Source organism: Somniosus microcephalus, unplaced genomic scaffold, assembly GCF_052327205.1.
Source record: "Somniosus microcephalus isolate GS21.2 unplaced genomic scaffold, FLI_Smic_1.0 scaffold883, whole genome shotgun sequence".
NCBI lineage: Eukaryota > Metazoa > Chordata > Chondrichthyes > Squaliformes > Somniosidae > Somniosus > Somniosus microcephalus.
The window spans coordinates 35,626-52,136 of NW_028226070.1; the positions used below are offsets into that span (position 1 = coordinate 35,626).

Genomic DNA, 16,511 nt, shown 5'->3' on the forward strand with positions numbered 1-16,511 from the left:
GTTTGGATTCCTCCACAGGTGATTTCGCCCTGCAAGCTCGTTTTATGTGTCCTTGTTTCCCACACTTGTAGCACTTCTCCTCCAGAAACCGGCATTCACTCGCCAGGTGATCGCCCTTGTGCACAACAACCTGACCTGCAACTTGCGTAGCATTAGCCCTGTCTGAACCCTGTATTTCTTTTACATTTCGGTTCGCTCTCTCAATGGCGTGAGCAAGTTCCAATGCTTTTTCATAAGTAAGCCCAGTCTCGGATAATAATCTGCGTTGCATTCGGCCGTCCATTATTCCGCAAACTAGCCTATCTCTCAGCATTTCCTTCAGATTGTTCCCATAATTGCAATCTTGTGCTAATTTACGCAACTCCGCTACATAGTCTATTACACTCTCTTTCTCTTTCCCGTTCCTTGAATTAAACTTGAACCTCTGCACAATCTCACTAGGCTTAGGGTTGAAATGTTCTTTTAGCAAGGCCACTAATTCAACAAATGATTTGTCTCCAGGCTTTTCAGGACTGAGCAGATTCTTCATCAAACTGTAGGTTTGGCTTCCCACTGAACTAAGCAGAATGGCTTTCCTTTTTCCGGCATCATTTATTTCATTTGCTTCGAAAAAATAACCCAACACTTCACAGTATTCCTCCCAGGTTTGTGCTTGACTATCAAAAGCGGAAACCGTTCCTACCGTGGCAGCTATGCTCTCTTCCAGCTGGTAGCTAACCGTAGCTCGTAATTTTGTTGTTTAAACATCCTGGCAGACTTTTCTTCTTTATTCAGGGTCCTTTAGTTACCTCGTCGCCAAATGTGATAAATCCATATAGTGAGACAAGGACTTGAAGAGGCGAGGTATTAGGATTAATATGAGTACTTTATTAAACGACTGCGAAACAACCAGGCAGACTTGCATCCAGGCATTGCACCTTTGCTGACCTTGACAGGAAGCAAATCTCCTGACCTTAACAGGAAGCAACCCCTGATCTTAGCAGCAGCATTGGCTACAGCACCACCTGGTGGATAACCTTAATCATAACATCCCAGATTACTATAACTCGATTGCAAGAAGTACAAGTAAATTGCTATTTCACCTGGAAGGGATGTTTGGGGCCCTGGACAGTGGGAAGGGGGGAGGTATATGGGCAGGTGTTGCATCTCCTGCGCTTGCACGGGAAGGTGCCGGGGGAAGGGGTGCTGGGGGTGATAGAGGAGTGTTTCCAGTAGAGGAGTATTTCCAGTGTTGTTGCTCAGTCAGCTCTTCCATCCGGAACCCTTATGACCCAAAGCACAACAAACCTCCCACCCCCTTTCAGTGTTAACCTTCTCAACTGCAAATTTTGCAAACACGTCAGATCTGACCCAACAACAGTAACTGGTTTACTTTAACGATCCAATTTAATACCAGTTCACAAGTCAAACAACGTTGAAGTTAAACATGGCACCTCAGTGACATCACATCCATCTTTATAATGAATCGATTTCCCTGGCTTTCTTTTGAGATTATTGCTGGCAGTGATGTGCACAATTTATTAACGCAAGAAAGGGCCATTTCATAATTTGGCAGCTTGACTCTTCATACTGACATCCAACTGTGTTTTTAAATGTCCTCGAATGGTTTTGTCTCTGGGACTAATTTCTCCAGGTTCCTTTTTTTTGAGGATAGAAGTTCTTCCCGATACCGTAGCAGTTTTACACAGTATAATCAATCCACATATTTCCTCCAGTCCTCTGGTGAGAATGTCCCACGCTCCTGATCTTTGGTCACCCGGTGCGGGGGGGGGCGGGGCTAGCGGGCAGATCGGAGGACCTCCTCGTAGGACTGCTCCTGGGTCTGGCCAAAGTGGCCATTAACTGGTCCAGGCAGCGGGCGCTCGAGGGGGTCGTTCGGCCCAACTGCCTGCCTCTCTTCCGCAGCCACGTCCGCGCCCATGTGGCCCTGGAGATGGAGCACACGGTGTCTGCCAGCACGCTCGAGGCCTTCCGCGACCGGTGGGCACCGCAGGGACTGGAGTGCTTCATCAACCCCGGTAACCAAATTTTAATTTAATTTGTTAAGTTTCATTTGTTGTATTTTTGTTAAGTAACAGTTTTAGTTGATCGCACCAAAACAGCATCTCCACTTTCCTGCACTATCCCCATATCCCTTGATTCCCTTAATATTCAAAAATCTATCGATCTCTGTCTTGAATATACTCAACAACTGAGCCTCCACAGCCCTCTGAGGTAGAGAATTCCAAAGATTCACCACCCTCTGAGTGAAGACATTTCTCCTCATCTCAGTCCTAAATGACCAACCCCTTATTCTGAGACTGTGACCCCTGGTTCTCGACTCCACAGCCAGGGGAAACATCCTCCCTGCATCTACCCTGTCAAGCCCTGTAAGAATTTCAATGAGATCACCTCTCATTCTTCTAAACTCTAGCGAATATAGGCCTAGTCTACTCAGTCTCTCCTTATAGGACAATCCTCCCATCCCAGGAACCCGTCTGGTGAACCTTCGAGGGAATGGTTGAAGCGAATAGTATAGATCCATTTAAGGAGCGGTTAGATAAGCATATGAGGGAGAAGGGAATAGAGGGTTATGCTGATAGAGTTAGATGAGGAAAGACAGGCGGTGGCTCGAGTGGAGCATAAACGCCGCATGGGCTGGTTGGGCCGAATGGCCTGTTTCTGTAATAAAAACAGAAAATGCTGGAAATACTCAGCAGGTCAGGCAGCATCTGTGGAGCGAGAAAGAGAGTTAACATTTCAGGGCAATGACCTTTCATCAGAACTGTTTCTGTGTCGTATATCCTTTGTCATATACATTCATTATTGTCTATCAGATTGAGTGACATTACAAAATGGAGCCTACATATAATCAGTAAAAATAAAATTCTATTTTTTTGTATGTGTATATAGTAAAAAAAACTTTAAATGCAGATCCCACGGCACCATTTCGAAGAAGAGCAGGGGAGTTATCCCCGGTGTCCTGGCCAATATTTATCCCTCAATCAACATCACTAAAAACAGATTATCTGGTCATTATCACATTGCTGTTTGTGGGACCTTGCTGTGCGCAAATTGGCTGCCGCATTTCCTACATTACAACAGTGACTGCACTTCAAAAAGTACTTCATTGGCTGTAAAGCGCTTTGGGACATCTGGTGGTCGTGAAAGGCGCTATATAAATACAAGTCTTTCTTTTTTTATTACAAACCTTTATACTCCACTCTAGACAATCCAGGATTCCATACACGTTACCCATTTAAGAGCCTGGTCAGAAAAGCCATCAACTGGTCCAGGCAGCGGGCGGTCGAGGGGGTCGTTCGGCCCGATTGCCTGCCTCTCTTCCGTGGCCACGTTTGCGCCCGGGTGGCCCTGGAGATGGAGCACGCGGTGTCCGCCGGCACGTTTGAGGCCTTCCGTGACTGGCGGGCACCGTGGGGACTGGAATGCATCATCACCCCGGCCAACCAAATCTTAATTAAATTTTTTAAGGTTCCTTTAAAGTTTTATTAATTTACAGTCAATTTTGTTTAGTCACCCCAATAAAAGAGTAGCCATTTAAGAGTTCTTCCTGGTCGATATTAATTCCTCAATTAACATCACTAAAAAAAAACAAATTATCTGGTGGGAGCTTGCTGTGTACAAATTGACTGCCACGTTTCTCTACATTGCAACAGTGACTACACTTACAAAAAGTGCTTCATGGGCTGTGAAGCGCTTTGGGACATCCGGTGGCCGTGAAAGGGGTTGTAGAAAATACAAAATAACAACAGGAAATGCTGGAAAAACTCAGCAGGCCAGGCAACATCCGTGGAGAGAGAAATAGAGTCAACGTTTCGGGTCAAAACCCTTCGTCAAGGCTGAAAAAGCACAGGAAATGAAACAGATTAAAAGGCCAGTTTGGGGGCTGGGAAATGGGGATGAAAGAACAAAAGAGAAGTGAAGAGACATTAAGAGGTATTCAAAACCAGACGAGATGGTGATCGGACTAGTGGAGACAAAAGACGGCTCTAGATTAGGTGTGAAATGCGCTGGCAGAATGAGAGACAGCTGCCATGTGGGAGAGAAAAAAAGGGGGAAGGGCACAAAACAAAGGTGTGGATAAAAAATATATATAAAAATGTAATGGGGGCCGAGGTTATGATCTGAAATTGTTGAATTCGATATTGAGTCTGGAAGGCTGTAAAGTGCCTAATCGGAAGATGAGGTGCTGTTCCTCGAGCTTACGCTGGGTTTCCGTGGAACAATGCAAGAGGCCGAGGACGGTGAGGTCTGAGTGGGAATGGGGCGGTGAATTAAAAATGGGGCGGTGAATTAAAATGACAGGTGACCGGAAGCTCGGGGTTGTTGTGTATGCACCTTTAAGAGAGAACTGATTTTATACTGTAGTACCGGCAGTGACCACACCTGCATATAAAGCCGTAGCAGGCTTCTGTACTTTCAGTTTCAGCATACCCTCTGTTCAGTAAATACCTGTTATTATTGTTCTCCTGCAGTCCGTGTGTTATTGATACGCGGACACTACACTGGCGACGAGCAGGTTCGAACTCACCTGCAGTACTGCATCACCTCACGGGGATCTTTCCCTGAAAAGAAGCTTCTTGGAGGTCGAAGTCAAAGCAACGGGCGTCGACCGCGGGCAACCGCCCAGTGATCCATCGGAGTTCGGAGAATCGCAGGGGAGGCTGTGGAGAGCTGGGCTTGGCTCCCCAGCCAAGGTGTTCCAGCAAATCGTGATGGCAGCAGGTAGTGTGCTGACCCTTCCGGACTGCGGCGGGCTCGAGCTCGATCGAGCGGCTCTGCAAAGGGGCCGTGCAGCGTTGTCGGGAGGAAAAGAGAGAGAGGGTGGAGTGCACAGGGCGCGGTCGGTGCTCAAGAACAGGGCAGCGTAGAGAAAATAAAACGAGGGGAAGGAAAAGAGAGACGCGCCGAAGCCGCCGCCATTACCCTGTAGAACGCTAGGAGCAGCGTTGGTAGCAAGGGGAAGAAGGAAAAGCGCGGGAGGCGCCATTTTATTCCATTGGGGAAGAAGGAAAAGCGCGGGAGGCGCCATTTTAATCCATTGGGGAAGAAGGAAAAGCGCGGGAGGCGCCATTTTAAACCACCCAAGATGCCGAAGAGTGGCAGTATCACTGCTTTCGACAACGAAATAGAAGACTGGACCACGTATGTGGAAAGAATTGAAGTGTACTGCAAGGCAAATGAGGTGGCCGATGGAAAGAAGGCGTCGGTATTATTAAATTTGATGGGCGCGAGAACGTACGGCCTATTGCGGAATTTAATTACTCCAGCTAAACCAATGGAGAAAAGGTTTGAAGAGATTGTTAATATCTTACAGGAACGCCTAAACCCTACACCGCTGCTGATAGCAGAAAGATTCATGTTCCATAAAAGAAACCAGCACAAAGATGAGAGCAATGCTGACTATCTTACGGAACTACGCAAGTTATTGAAGCACTGCCAGTTCGGAGCAGGACTGGCAGACACCTTAAGGGATAAGTTTGTCTGCGGGCTCCAGAGAGAAGGAAACCCAAAATGACCCGACACTCTCTCGGGTCTATGATTTGACGGTGAAGGGATGGCCAGCACATGGCGACTCACTGTTGCCAGCATTCTCGCCAAGGAGAGAACAGCTGTCAGTGTGCCGGGGGACCTTGATGTGTGGATCCCGAGTGGTAATTCCACCCAAGTTGAGAGATAGAGTGCTCAATGAGCTTCATGAGGGTCATCTGGGAGGGGTAAAAATGAAGAGCCTAGCCAGGGCGTTTGTGTGGTGGCCGGGAATCGATAAAGAAATCGAGGATATGACCAAGAGATGCACAGGATGCCAGAAGGTCTAAAACGCTCCACCACAGGCCCCGCTACACCCATGGGAGTGGCCCTCATCTCCATGGCAACGGGTACACATTGATTTTGCTGGTCCATTTATGGACTCAATGTTTTTAATCGCCGTGGATGCACCTTCAAAATGGCCAGAGGTCATCAAAATGTCCTCCACCACCACAGAGAAAACTATTGCAGTCCTACGGACCATCTTCGCCAGGAATGGCTTGCCAGAACAGATTTGCTCCGACAATGGACCACAGTTTGTGTCCGAGGATTTCCAGAGGTTTCTGAGGAGTAATGGGGTAAAACATTACACATCTGCCCCATATCATCCAGCCACAAATGGATTGGCTGAGAGGTTTGTACAGACCTTTAAAAAGGCAATAAAGGCGATGTATAACGACGACATACCACTACAACACAAGGTGGATAATTTCTTGTTTGCTTGCACATGCAGTCACCAACCAAGCTCCAGCCATAATGTTCTTCAACCGAAGGCTAAGATGTCGCCTGGATTTGCTCAAACCAAACATAAGACGAGATGTTGAGGATAAGCAATTCCAGCACATCAATGAGAAGCCAACCAGGAGCTTCAAGATAGGGGAACCAGTCTTGGCCCGCGACTACCGAACAGAAAAATGGCAGCCAGGAACGATATGCACACAGCAGGGACCACTAATGTACACAGTGGACGTTGGAGAGAGCATCGTGAGACGCTATGCTGACCAGATTCTGGAGTCTCAGGAACAAGCCAAACCCACACCACGAGCATGCGCACCTGGTAATGAACCCGAAGTACAGATTGCGTCTACCTCAGAATCAGTGGTATTGGAAGCTGACGAACCAACCAATGACAATGAGCCAGAATCGACTCCGCCGCAAGAACAGGATACTCGAGAAAGGCGCTATCCAGTCAGGATCAGGAAGCCTCCTCAAAGACTGAATTTATAAATGATTACTTCAGTTGATGTATATAGTACAGAGAAAATTGTAATTGTAATTAGTTATTATTTAATTGTTAAATGAATGTTATGTACTGTTTATCTAAAAGGGGAGGAATTGTTGTGTATGCACCTTTAAGAGAGAACTGATTTTATACTGTAGTACCGGCAGTGACCACACCTGTATATAAAGCCATAGCAGGCTTTCAATTTCAGCATACCCTCTGTTCAGTAAATACCTGTTATTATTGTTCTCCTGCAGTCCGTGTGTTATTGATACGCGGACACTACAGGGGTCACCCTTACGGACTGAAGGGAGGTGTTCCGCAAAGCGGTCACCCAATCTGCGTTTGGTCTCCCCATTTCCCAGCCCCCAAACTGGCCTCTTAATCTGTTTCATTTCCTGTGCTTTTTCAATCGTGACGAAGGGTTTCGACCTGAAACGTTGACTCTGTTTCTCTCTCCACGGATGTTGCCCGGGCCTGCTGAGTTTTTCCAGCATTTTCTGTTGTTATTTCGGATTTCCAGCATCCGCAGTATTTTACTATCGTTGAAAATACAAGTCTTGCTTTTTTTTTGGTTTCAGAGTGTGCTGGACCTTGTAGTTCTATCATTGGAACTTCCGGGGTTGGGGGGGAAGCGAGTCCAAATCCCGCGCTTTGATCACGTCACTTCCAGGAGTGACGTCGATGGTCAGCCGGAAGTGACGCGTGAAGTCCGCCGCCATCTTCCAAGAGTGTCCCCCTCGGTGTGTGTGCGTTGTCCCGTCACCTCATTTTATATATAATTTAAAGCTTGTTGTGCTCCGAGGGTGGCAAAGTAATAGGCTAAGCTGGATGAAATAGACTATTTTTATATAGAATATACACATATATAAGAATTAATTCCCTTTTTTGGGGTGGTGAGCGAACGTGTGCCGGAGGGGGAGACCACATGTCTTTATTTAAACTAAAAAGTGAGGAGGATTTAAAAAAAAAAAATCCCCTTCAGCAAAAACGCAAAAGATTTTACTGAATGAAGTCGGTATGTGCGGGCGAGCAGCGGCTGAAGCGCGCCGCCATCTCAGGGCCGCCGGTTGCCGTGGTGATCGCGCCCTCTCCCTCCCATTGGCTGTCAGCGCGCTCTGACCCCCCCCCCGCGCCGGTTGCCGTGGTGATCGCTCCCTCTCTCCCTCCCATTGGCTGTCAGCGCGGTCTGACCCCCCCCCGCGCCGGTTGCCGTGGTGATCGCTCCCTCTCTCCCTCCCATTGGCTGTCAGTGCGCTCTGACCCCCCCGCCCGCGCCGGTTCCCCCATCCGTGTGCCTGTCAATCAGCCCGCCCGCCAGAAAACCCATCTGCGGCTACAGGAGGAGGAGGTGCTGCTGCTATTGCTGCTGCCGCCTTGGCCTTGCTTGCTGGAAGAAAGAAAGAGCGAAGAGGAGGAGGAGGAGGCGGCGGGGGGGTTATTGAAGAAGCATGGGTGCTTACCTGTCGCAACCCAACACGGTGAAGAGCTCGTGCGAGCGATGCACCGACAAATTCGGCTTCGGCGTCTCTGCCATGCAAGGCTGGCGGGTTTCCATGGAGGTGAGTGCAGAGTGAGTGAGTGCATGCATGCACACCACACACGTTATCTGCACCGGGGCCTTGTGACTGGGCTTCGCCTGGTGTTTGATCGTGTGTGTGTGTGTGCTGGATCCAATCTTTTCCTGTCGCGCGTTATTTCGCGCGTTCACTGGCAGATGGGAGCAAACACATTGTTCATTGTTAACCGTGAGCGACGGTGGGGGGATCTAGGCACGTCATGTAATCTAAAATTGTTTAAGTAAAACTGGAAAGTGAACTGTTCTGTAATACCGCGTGGAGAAAAGACCCAGCCAGCCTATTGATTTGCATCAAAGGTGTATTCGGTTAAGCAGGTGTATTAACAAAAGTACAATTCTTGCTGTACTTAAAGTGTTCCATGTATAAAGTTGTTGAGACTCTCCTGTTTTCTCATGCTTGAGAGACTTGATTAAATAAATGCAGGATTTAACGCCAGTAGTATTTTTGGAAATGCACAACTTTCCAAGAATTGGTAACCTACATTTTTCTTTCAGACACTGACCCACTGCCTATTTCCAAAAAATTTCTGTTGTTTCAGATTACACTTTTTCTTAGGTAGTGCCAGTAGCAATTGTGTTATGTAGAGTGAGACTTCATTGTCAGTCATTCACAAAAATGATCAAATTACCTGCAATTCACAGGTGGGCATTTAATTGAGACTCTGGCAACCTTGGACTCTAAATCCCACCAGAGAAGGTACAGATGGTAACAAATATAGCAAAAGACAGTGTGGTTTAAAATGCGAAGAGGAAAAGTGAAAATCTGGAATTAAAAACAACATGCTGGAAATAACCCTGCAGGTTTGTCAGCATCTGAAAAGATAAGTTAATGTTTCAATCAGATGCTTTTTCAGAACACTCTATAATTACCACATGTTTATGCGTGGAAACCTTCACAAGTAGTTATTTAGCAGTGTAAGATACATTAATGTATCTGACTCCTGATCCTCACCTGGCAAGTAATCTAGTATATACAAGAAATTAAGCGTCTCCACACCGAATCTATGTAATTATATGATTTGAAAGACAAAACTCCAACTGGCCAGGAATAACTACTAACCTGTAATGCATGGCTAACACTTGACCGGACTGAGGAGCTTCTAACTCTAGTCCAATCCTGGCCAACTGTTGTTAGCAGTACAATTTACAGTAGTGACTACAGTTGGGAATAATTGGATTTAGGTGGTTGTAATATAGACGATAAAGCTCTTGTATTATCTGTTCTGGACCGCAAAGTGTGGCAGCTATAAACAATTGTTTTTTAAAAGCTCACTTAAGTACATGTTCCACTGTACCTTTTCAGGCTAAGCATGAACGAAGTGAGTCACTGAATTGCATGATAATTTGGTTCAGATAAAGTCATAGACCAACACTTTTGACTTCTGACTGAGTATTTGCTGTAAATTCCAATTACAGGTACAATGTCACATGAAGTGATCTCTTTTTCTCAAATTGCTTGCATTCTTTCATAATCGATTTTCTTGTGTTTAAAGATGATGGATGATGTAAAACAGAGGGTATACATGTTTATAGAACCTGAAGGTTTATGGGTAATCTGATAGGGCAAATATTGTAAGTTTTTTTGTCAATTAACTGAATCAATAGAATTTGTGAAAAATACTACAGCAGTGAAACATGCATGAAGTTTTGCAACTTTGCCAGATAAATTATTTCTGTACATCCCACTGTTCTAAAACGGTCAGTCAAATTTATTTTATTTTCTATCACTTCTCTTGGTGACTTGAACCCACGGTGCATAATCAGAAGTATGTCCTGGTCATGATTTAGCTCATTGACTATAACCCATTGTGTAGTACCCCTGTATGCTGACTGCCAATTTTAAGGTCAGAAAATGCAATCTACTCCGTTTTAATTTCAATTGTCATTTGCTCAAATTATCCAATAGTTTGAATTAGTAATAATGAAACACCGGACAGCAAAACACTACAACAACACTTAAAAGGTCAGAAAGCATCAAAGCAACTGTTGCACTGCACATGGTTGAAACTTGAGCATTGTACACATTGCGCATTGCAAAGTCAGTCACTTTGCAAAATACTGTGAATGTGGTTTGCTTACTGATTTGCCCACCAAGTACTTAACGCAGAGAAAAGTTCTGTTGGGACGCCTGCCTTGGTTATCAGTCACTTCCTCAACAGTTTCACAGAACTGGACACCATGACTGTGATGAGGCTGCTGCTTCTTCCTCCATCTATTGGCTGGCTCCGTTCATTTGGGTCTCTTCCTCACTGCTGCATCCACTAGGCGCAGCACCCTCCCATGTGCAGCATTGTCAATTTCCACGTTGGTCAGGGTTTCCTGGTCCATACCGGCAATGGAATCAAAGCTCATGTCTGCTGGAAGTCACAACAGGCAGTGTAGTCAAACAAAGAGGTTTGTTACTGTGGGGGTTGGCCGTCAGCACCTGTGTGGGGTCATCTGCTGTGTACGGTGTAGCTGCTTCCGTGCTGGTGGTATGAGTTTACAGTGTTGAAAATAATTCCAGTGGATTTTGCTTTTATTTGCAGGCACTTCGTTATCCCCACAGTTGCCAACTGTGAAGGCAAATTTTTCTGCCCTATAGTGCCGTACTTCAGTTAAAATGATGCAGCTATTCCTCAGAGCACCAGTTATCCACGCCTTTGTGTGTTTCTCCAGGTTATAGGCAGAGTAGTAATACCTCAAGTGTTGTCTGTTGTCCAAATTCTCATCGCAAAATGTTACAGTGCAATATAAATGCCAATAATGTCATTTCTCCGAGTCCATCAGGGAACTTTGACTGTTCCTTCCCCCTCCCCTTACCCGCACTCTGGAATTCTCTTGCTAACCTCTTCCATCTTGTTACCTCGCTTTCAAAAGCTTCTTCAAAATCTAAATCCTTCACCATGCCTTCAACTACCTCCCCTAGCTTTTCTCTACCGTAACCCCGTTTGTATTGTCTGACTAAATTTTTTTTTTTTTTACATGATCTAACAATTTCCTGCTTTCTTTTAAGTAGGTTACAGATCATTTGACTGATACCTCCACTCTGTGTCAGGGTATCTATCCATTTCCACCTCTTCTCTTCCTCCACACGCCCCCCCCCCCCCCCCCCCCAAACACCTTACTAATCCTGTTGCTCCTCTGAACTTCACTTTCCATTTAAACAATTAAAGAGTGTGTCATGAAAGATATGAAGTACTGTAATAAAAACATGATTGTATTGTGACTTTAAAAGTAGGGTCGTTTGAGTCTCCATATGACTTCCAAACCTGGCATTTATAATTCTCTACAAATTGAATATCCTTATTTATTTTTTAAATCTTCATGCGATGTCTGTAGCTGGTCTTGCTGTATTCATACGCAAGTATCCTATCCAATTTGTTTTAACCAGGAGACCAAAGCTGGAAAAATAATTGTAAGAGTATCTTTATTCTGAAAGTAAGACACATACTCTAGACTATTTTAATCTCCACGCTAATATAAATGCAGGAAAAGATGAGACTGGCTGTAAGGTGGTTTGGGGGAGTTATTTTACTGTGCTCTGACACAGCATTATTGGAAGGATGCAAGAATGGGAAAAGGTTGTAGTGGGAAATTCAAAATAGTCCATGGTGACCACGTCATGAAGATGACTTTCCCTTTATCTGGAGGAAAAGAGTTAGAGCCAAAGGACGTTACAGCACAGGTGGAGGCCATTTGGCCCATCATGTCTGTTGGCTTTGTGCTAAAGTAATACAATACTAGTCACATCGCCCTGCTGTCCTCCCTATAGACTTGTATCTTCCTCTAATTCGAATATTTATCTAATTTCCTTTAAAATGTGCAGCTGCCACTGGTTCAACCACTCTGGCAAAGCATCCATGCTCCCGCGACACAAAAAAATCTCCTAACCCCTCTTTTGCTCTTTAAGTTTTAAATTGTTGGGAGTCAGTGGCGAAGGGCCTTCAAGAGGAAATAGTCTTTCTCTATGATGACTGTGACTGTGGCAAACTATCCCTTCTTGTCCTTCTAGACCTGCCTGCAACCTTTGACACGGTTGACCAAACCAACCTTCTCCACCGTCGTCCAGCTGGATGGAACTGCACTCCATTTTTATCTGTCCAGTCATAGCCAGAGAATCGCCTGCAATGTCTTCTCCTCCCGCTCCCGCACCGTTACCTCTGGTGTCCCCTCAAGGATCTACCCTTGGCCCCCTCCTCCTATTTCTCATCTACATGCTGCCCCTTGGCGACATCATCCGAAAACACAGCGTCAGGTTCCACGTGTATGCTGGCGACACCCAGCTCTACCTCGCCACCACCTCTCCAGACCCCTCCACAGTCTCTAAATTGTCAGACTGCTTGGCATCTGTCTGAGGCTGAACCAGACGGTTCACAACTTTGGTGTCCTATTTGACCCCGAGATGAACGTCCGACCACATGTTGACACCACCGCGTAAGACCGTCTATTTCCACCTCTGTAACATCGCCCAACTCCGCCCCTGCCTCAGCTCATCCGCTGCTGAAACCCTCATCCACGCCTTTGATACCTCCAGACTTGACTATTCCAAGGCACTCGGTTAAACAACGCCTCAATTTAAAAATTCTCATTTATGTTTTCAAATCCTTCCATGGCCTCGCCCCTCCCTATCTCTCACCTCCTACAACCCTCGGATACCTGCCAAACTCTTCCAATTCTGGCCTCTTGCGCATTCCCGATTTCAATTGCTCCACCATTGGCTGCCGTGCTTTCAGCTGTCTAAGCTCTGGAATCGCCTCCCTAAACCTTGCCACCTCTCTTTCCTTCTTTAAAATCTGATCAAGCTTTTGGTCATCTGACCTAATATCTTATGCGGCTCGGTGTCAAAGTTTTGTCTCATTACGCTCCTGTGAAGCGCCCTGGGACGTTTTACTACATTAAAGGCGCTATATAAATGCAAGTTGTTTATCACTTTATCAAATTAAAAAAAACCTCCATTAAACCTGTTCTTGGTGTTCTCTGCTCCAGTGGAAATGGTCCCATTCTCTCTCCTCAAACTATTTGTTTCCCATGCACTGTCATCCTGATGCAGCTACAGTATACATGCCTTTAACATCCTTTCAGGAATGAGGTGCCCAAAACTACACACCGCCACTGTCCTAACTAATGTTTTGTACAGATTTATAATTGTTCCTTTACACTTGTACTCTATGCCCTTATTTATAAAGCCCAAAATCCTAATGACCATTTTAGTGCAGGCGTCTAAAGCCACAATCACTTTCAAGGAATTATGTATTTGGTTCATGCCTCAACACTAATATTTTAATGGTCTATTCGTTATCTCTTTCCTCTTGGTTTTGAGCCCCCAGACTCTGCTGGTTAAGACTGGGCAACGTGATTGATTTTCATAGAAAGTATAAACGTGTTGGTTGAAACAACGCGCTTTTAGCGCATGGGTCTCATTACAAGTTAAAGATCTGGTTTGGATCATTCTTGGGGGGCAGCTGGAATGATTCAACGCCGTGAGGAAACTGAATTAATAGCTAAAGTTCAAATGCCAAGATTGTAGTTGTACATTGGGTTGATTTTTCACCCATCCTTCATTTAGCTGCCACAGTATCTCCTGTAAGCCAGTTCTTGTGCCATCCATAGATGCGGCTGGAAAAATACTTGATATTTAAGTTCTTAACGTTGGTCTATATAGAAGATACACTGTTTGTAGTGTACATTAATGATTTAGATATGAATGTAGGAGGTATGATCAGTAAGTTTGTAGATGACACGAAAATTGGTGGAGTGGTAAATAGCGAGGAGGGAAGCCTCAGGTTACAGGACGGTATAGACGGGTTGGTTAGATGGGCAGAACAGTGGCAAATGGAATTTAACCCTGAAAAGTGTGATGTGATGCATTTTGGGAGGACTAACAAGGCAAGGGAATACACAATGAATGGTAGGATCCTAGGAAGGACAGAGGATCAGAGGGACCTTGGTGTGCATGTACATAGATCCCTGAAGGCAGCAGGACAGGTAGATAAGGTGGTTAAGAAGGCAAAAGGAGAGGGGGGGGGGAGGAAAGGAGTGGAAAAATATAAGTAAAAATGAAATAGGGGCCGAGGTTATGATCTGAAATTGTTGAACTCGATATTGAGACCGGAAGGCTGCAGAGTGCCTAATCGGAAGATGAGGTGCTGTTCCTCGAGTTTATGTTGAGCTTCCGTGGAACAGTACAAGAGGCCAAGGACGGTGAGGTCCGAGTGGGAATGGAGCGGTGAATTGAAATGACAGGCGACCGGAAGCTCGGGGTCACCCTTACGGACTGAACGGAGGTGTTCCGCAAAGCGGTCACCCAATCTGCGTTTGGTCTCCCCAATGTAGAGGAGACCGCATCGTGAGCAGCGAATACAGTATACTAGATTGCGAGAAGTACAAGTAAATCGCTGTTTCACCTGGAAGGGGTGTTTGGGGCCCTGGACAGTGGGGAGGGGGGAGGTATAGGGGCAGGTGTTACATCTCCGCTTGCACGGGAAGGTGCCAGGCGAAGGGGAAGGGCTGTTTGGGGTGATAGAGGAGTGGACTAGGGTGTCTCGGAGAGAGCGGTCCCTGCGGAATGCTGAAAGGGGAGGGGAGGGGAAGATACGTTTGGTGGTGGGATCACCTTGGAGGTAGCGGAAATGCCGGAGGATGATCCGTTGAATGTGGAGGCTGGTGGGGTGAAAGGTGAGGACAAGGGGAACCCTATCGTGGTTCCGGGAGGGAGGGGCAGGGGTGAGGGCAGAGGTGCGGGAGATAGAACTGACCCGGTCGAGGGCAGTGTCAACCACGGTAGAGGGGAATCCTCGGTTGCGGAAAAAGGAAGACATGTCTGAAGCACTGGTGTGGAAGGTGGCATCGTCGGAGCAGATACGGCGGAGGCGGAGAAACTGGGAGAATGGAATAGAGTCCTTACAGGAAGCGGGGTGGGAGGAAGTGTAGTCCAGGTAGCTGTGGGAGTCAGTGGGCTTGTAGTAAATATTGGTCGATAACCTATCCCCAGAGATGGAGACGGAGAAGTCGAGGAAGGGAAGGGAAGAGTCAGAGATGGACCATGTGAAGGTGAGGGAAGGGTGGAAATTGGAGGCAAAGTGAATGAAATTGTCAAGTTCGGGGCGAGAGCAGGAAACGGCACCGATACAGTCATCAATGTATCGGAAAAAGAGGTGAGGGAGGGGACCCGAGTAGGACTGGAACAAAGATTGTTCCACATAGCCCACGAAAAGGCAGGCATAGCTAGGACCCATGCGAGTACCCATGGCAACACCTTTGATTTGGAGGAAATGAGTGGAGTTAAAGGAGAAGTTGTTCAATGTGAGAACAAGTTCAGCCAGGCGGAGGAGGGTCGTGGTGGATGGGGACTGGCCGGGCCTCTGTTCAAGGAAGAAGCGGAGTGCCCTCAGGCCATCCGGGTGGGGGATGGAGGTGTAGAGGGATTGTACGTCCATGGTGAAAAGGAAGCGGTTGGGGCCAGGAAACTGGAAACTGTTAAAGTGGCGGAGGGCGTCCGAAGAGTCGCGGATGTAGGTGGGAAGAGACTGGACAAGGGGAGAAAAGATAGAGTCAAGATAGGAAGAGATAAGTTCCGTAGGGCAAGAACAGGCTGAAACGATGGGTCTACCAGGGCAGTCCTGTTTGTGGATCTTGGGAAGGAGGTAGAAGCGGGCTGTGTGGGGTTGGGGAACTATGAGGTTGGTGGCAGCGGGGGGAAGATCTCCAGAGGAGATGAGGTCAGTGACAGTCTTGGACACGGTGGTTTGATGTTCGGTAGTGGGGTCATGGTCCAGGTGGAGGTAGGAGGAGGTGTTGGAGAGTTGGCGTTCAGCTTCCGCTAGGTAGAGGTCAGTACGCCAAACAACAACAGCACCACCCTTGTCAGCGGGTTTAATGACAATGTCAGGGTTGGATCTAAGAGAATGGAGTGCTGCAAGTTCAGAGGGAGGTAGGTTGGAGTGAGTGAGGGGAGCAGAGAAATGGAGACGGCCGATGTCACGTCGGCAGTTAGCGATGAAAAGATCTAGAGAGGGTAAGAGGCCAGGGGGAGGGGTCCAGGTAGAATGGGAATTCTGCAAGCGGGAGAAAGGGTCAGTTGTGCGAGGGGGAAGACTCCTGGCCAAAGAAGTGGGCACGGAGACGAAGGCGGCGGAAAAAGAGCTCAGCATCGTGCCGAGCTCGAAATTCATTGAGGTGGGGGCGTAAGGGGATGAAGCT

The 16,511-nt window shown here is 46.8% G+C and overlaps 1 protein-coding gene across 1 annotated transcript in view; it reads left to right on the forward strand.

Annotated features, from left to right (window-relative positions):
* Nucleotides 1-8,011: 8,011 nt before the first annotated feature.
* Nucleotides 8,012-16,511, forward strand: part of LOC147081022 (protein phosphatase 1G-like) — a gene marked incomplete at its 3' end in the record, with an annotated part of 35,197 nt that continues 26,697 nt past the window's right edge. Inside the window, exon 1 of the mRNA XM_085980991.1 lies at nucleotides 8,012-8,313. Coding sequence (XP_085837117.1) covers nucleotides 8,203-8,313 — 111 coding nt within the window. The remainder of the gene's footprint in view (nucleotides 8,314-16,511) is intronic.